This window comes from Tachysurus fulvidraco, chromosome 10 (genome assembly GCF_022655615.1).
Source record: "Tachysurus fulvidraco isolate hzauxx_2018 chromosome 10, HZAU_PFXX_2.0, whole genome shotgun sequence".
Lineage (NCBI taxonomy): Eukaryota > Metazoa > Chordata > Actinopteri > Siluriformes > Bagridae > Tachysurus > Tachysurus fulvidraco.
In genome coordinates this window covers 14,424,311-14,429,310 of record NC_062527.1, presented here as the reverse complement: position 1 = coordinate 14,429,310, position 5,000 = coordinate 14,424,311, and the positions used below count along the sequence as shown (strand labels likewise).

The 5,000-nt window shown below is 37.4% G+C and overlaps 1 protein-coding gene across 1 annotated transcript in view; it reads right to left on the bottom strand.

Annotated features, from left to right (window-relative positions):
• trpc7b (transient receptor potential cation channel, subfamily C, member 7b) overlaps nt 1-5,000 on the bottom strand; it is a 66,368-nt gene that overhangs the window by 4,848 nt on the left and 56,520 nt on the right. The window contains exons 8-9 of the mRNA XM_047819229.1: nt 2,907-3,102; nt 440-661 (exon numbers count right to left, since the gene is read on the bottom strand). Of these exons, the coding sequence (XP_047675185.1) occupies nt 440-661; nt 2,907-3,102 (418 nt within the window). The remainder of the gene's footprint in view (nt 1-439; nt 662-2,906; nt 3,103-5,000) is intronic.

The following is a 5,000-nucleotide window of genomic DNA, read 5'->3' as shown; positions in this document are numbered from 1 at the left end:
ATGTTTATGTGTGTGTGTGTGTGTGTGTGTGTGTGTGTGTGTGTGTGTGTGTGTGTCTCCTGTTGTCACTCACAAGTGCAGCGCTGTGACAATTGGCTTAACCTAAGAGTATTAAATCTGCCTGACTTTATGTCAAATGTCTCCAATACTTAGTTACAAAAATATTACAGGTGACATTAATGTATGTATCTACAGATGCAGAATATCTTATGTAAATATATATTAGGGGAGTACCACAATGACATAATCTGTACAGTATCTGTTTAGTCTGCCAAATATCCATATATTTTATTTGTAATTATACCTTTCTATTGTTAGAACAAACATAGTACAGGAATTATTGAAAATTTTGACTTTAAAATGTTAAGATATGCTTGTGTACTGAAGTACCTGTGTACTGTATAGGAAGAACAGATAAGTCATTTTTCATTTCTCAAACCTTTGGTCTTGAGTTGAGCATGCCCATCTCCAGCTCGTTGTCATGACGATGACTTTTGGCCTTACAGAGGTGCACGAGACATGCTTTGGTGCGTAAGGCCAGATAGTAGAAGGACTTAGGACTGGGCACCATGTTAAAGGGAGCAGGCAGTGTGCGACCTTCATCAAAATAAGACAACCAGAGTTTAGCACGAGCAAACTTCCACTCAACATCAGCATCCTCCTACAGAGAGAGAGAGAGGGGGGGGGGGGGTGAGAGAGAAAAGCAGTGAGAGAAATGAGTGAAATCAGTGTAAAGGCAACCATATGTAAGCCATAGCTAATCATGTTTGTAAAGAGCTTAAAGCTGTGACTAATAAAAACACATTTAATGCAACATCACTCATTAATAAAGTATTGATTTTCCTCTGTAAGTGATTATTTTTTGGCTGATACATTTAAAATAGATTTAATGACTAGGAGGTAACATAAATCACAAGTTAGATTTTCACTTTTCACAGGTAGAACAGGACTGTGATATAGGCACTTTCTTGTATTTTACTGAGCATTGACAAACAGTGGCAAAACTGTAGAAAAAAACTGACAATAATCACGATCAAGATAAATGGTTAAGTGATTATCAAATCAAATCAACTCTACATACTCTCATTCCAAAAATCTGAGCGAGACATTTTCATAACGAAGCCTGATTATGTAGACCATTCTCAGGATCTCTCTAACTCATCCTGATGCTTTATACAAACTCTCATCCTCCTGCTTCTTCATCTGGAACTTTCTGTCTGTATGACTCACCTCCTGTAGTTATGGACCTCATGTGGATACTCTAATGATTTATACTATCCAAAAACAGCTTATGCCCACCCTGAGTTCACACCGGATGCATCATGTAATTGCCAAGACCTCAGTCAAGCCACATCGGATGCATCACAGCTGTGTTCCTACTGTATATGAGCTACTGGCAGGAGGAAGAACAACAGCAAGGTTTGATTTAAATCTGTTTTGTCAACTCCAGCATTTGTGTATCCTTTATGAGTAGGTGAATAAACGCTTCTTTATTAATTAATTAATAAACATAAATGCTTAATCTTTAATAATAAAGGAGCACGTCAGAACTAGTACAATCCCCCAGCAACTAACACCCCCCCCCAACCTATTGCACTCTCTGCATTCATCAGAACCTCCTGATCTTCCTGTATAAATGTCTCTTAGTTTGTAATTCATGTTGCCTTTCAAAATTATGTAACAGTATATATGAACAAGATCAGAAATCTCCAAATTCCACCACAGCACATGTACATTCATGCTGTTTTTTTTTTTTTATCATGAAGAGGGCGCTAATGCATGAATGGTGTGAAAGTCTATTGGGGTGTCTATAAATGACTGAGATGGAGGCATTCAGATTTGCATTATTGCTTTAGTGGATAATCTCACCCGGATGTTCTAGACATATATCATCTAACTGCTGCTGTAATCATAAAGAACTCATTCCAGGATTCACAGCAAACATCCTATCTACATGTTTTAAACCTCCTACTTATGTTATCTCAACAGAATCCTTGCCACTGAGGCCTTTGGTACTGTATGCTCTTATAGGGAAGTAAACCTACATCTGGATTAAACTGTTTTGATTCAGTTTTTGTTAGTGCTAGAAATAAACAGCTAACTGCGGGACGTCTTCACTCACATGTTCGTCTTCAGGATGACAATAACAATTAGTTTAGTGTGACATATTATTTTATTTCACAATTTTTAATACAATTGATCAACAAGTGGCTTGTTTCAATTTGATGTATTAACTAAGTTTGGAGTAAGAAATAATTAGGTCAAATAAATCAGACTTGCGATTGACTCTATACTATATTTTGAAGCAGGGTGATATACAGTATAACAGATAGATAGATAGATAGATAGATAGATAGATAGATAGATAGATAGATAGATATGTTAATGTTGCCGATAAACACACATATCAATAGGATATTGATATATATATATGGTCTTACAAAACATGTGTAATGTTAAGGTTAAATAAGTAACTAAGGAAGAAAGTAAGGAAGGAAGGAAGAAAGAGCCTAAAAGTTATAAATAAGTTAAATAAACACACAACACAGACAGAGCTCCTGGACAAGCTGCCACTCCTGTCAGTGCTGGACATTTTTATATATGTTACAGTATTTATCGCAATTGAAAAATATAAAAAAATCTTTTCATGCCAGATAAATACTGATATGGTTATGTGAATGCACTACTTGGGATGCTGTAATGATTGCCAGTGGCATTTTGAACCAGTGTGGGTTTAAAATGCCAGATTGTCGCTCCACTCAGTTCAGCAGAGACACGGTCATTTCTGACCATGTAAAGCAAATTGGCTTGTGCTCAATACAGTCAACAATATGCTCAATGCACGAAAACAGAGCCTTTAATATGATATTAATGATGATATTTGTTACTGCCAACTGAATTCTCACCTCTATTTCCTGGTAAGAGTTGTTTATCATTGCTATGAGCATGTTGAGCAGCACCACCACCATGGTCACGTTATACACTCCGTACAGCACGTAGCCGATGTTCTCGATAAACTTATGGTCGTACTTCAGAACAACTGAGATCACCTCAGACAAGCCAAAAATGGACCAGAACAATGTCTTAAAGCTTTCCTCCACCCTGAAACACACACAATGAAAGTGATTGATGAGTGTTAATTGCCCTTCTTTCATTTTTTTCCCCCCATGTGGACAAGCATGTGGTTATTTTCTTTGACAGGGTAAGACATCATGGAGCATATCTCTTACCAACAATCACTTTCAATTCAATTTCAAGTAGCTTTAGAGAGTTGATTGTGTATTGTACAATATTATCAAAATAAAGGATCAGGAGAACAGATAGAACAGCAATAACACCATAAAAGATGAACATTAACAATAAATCAGTAACAACAGAGAACAATAAATAATAATTACAGCAGAAATATACATAATACCAATTTCAGCATTCATTATGAAAATAAATGTCACTCAGAGGAAGTAATTGAGTTTGTAAAGTGTGGAGTGAACAGGACTGGGATCAGGCTTCACGACATGCTTTGGAATGATTCGGTCTTGCATTTTGTGTGTGTGTGAGTGTGTGTGTGAGAGAGAGAGAGAGAGAGAGAGAGAGAGAGAGAGAGAGAGAGAGAGAGAGAGAAAGGGAGAGACCCCTCGTATCTCACTGAGCCCCTACTGTACACATGCAGCTACTTAACGCTTAAAAAAGGAAAATTCTAATAGAAGAAACTAACAGAGTATATTTTTTAAGAAACTTATGATTAAACAGAAACTGTTCAGTAACTGCTTTTATAGAGTAGATCTGAAGCTTTACCCTGTCCTGAGATGAGTATGAGGCATCAGTTAGTCTGTCTGTCTGTCTGTCTGTCTAAACCCACATTCACTCCACTTTGCCCACTCAGTCTTGCATTGTGTGTGTGTGTGTGAGAGAGATAGATAGAGAGAGAAAGCGTGTGTGAGAGAGAGAGAGAGAGAGAGAGAGAGAGAGAGAGAGATCTCACTGAGCCCCTACTGTACACATGCAGCTACTTAACACTTAAAAAGGATAAAATCTAATAGAAGAAACTTTTTTAGAAAAAATTTTAAGGATCTTATGAATAAACAGAAAAATATTATTAGGCATCAATTAACCTGTCTGTCTGTCTGTCTCCCTCGCTCATACACACATGCATACACACACTCTCTCTCTAGATTTCCTTCCTGTAGGTGATTCAGCTTTCTGTAGGGAAGGTATAAATGCAACCAACACAATGACAAGAATCAAATTAATCTGTCTCTTTCTCTGTCTCAGTCTCTCCCCATCTCTCTATTTGACAAGGAGGAATCTGTTATGATCTTCATGCTGTTCTTCTTTTCATTCATCTTTCCCCCGGCAGAGTGATCTGTCTGTCTGATGTGTTTTGATGCCGCTGCCCAGAAACAGCAAAACACCACATATATGTACACAAGCACACACACACACCACACACAAACACACACACTAAACTGCCCAACATAGCATGCTTACTCTGTCCTTCATCTACCTATAAAAATCTCTTCTAATAGCTGTTGCTGTGTTTTATCCTAATTAGAGGAACAGTACTGAGAAAGAACAGAACACACACACATACACACATATACACACATATACACACACACACACACACACATACACATACATACACACACACACACACACACACACACACACACACACACACACACACACACACACACACACACACACACACACACACACACACACACACACACAAACAGATGCCTTACTGGCCTTGTGAGGACCTTTCAATTAATAATCAGAACAATTAAAATTAACACTACACCTAAATCTAAACCTTAAACCTGACAGTTAAAGGGAACTTGTTTTACTCTTAGAAGATTTGAGATTGCCCATGACCATAAAAGCTAGAACCCATGACCAACCCATGCCTAGAGGTGTAAATATGAAACATACTAATGACAGTTTTCAATACTAATAAAAGAATATTCTGAAACATTAAGACGGTTTCACGCTTTAAA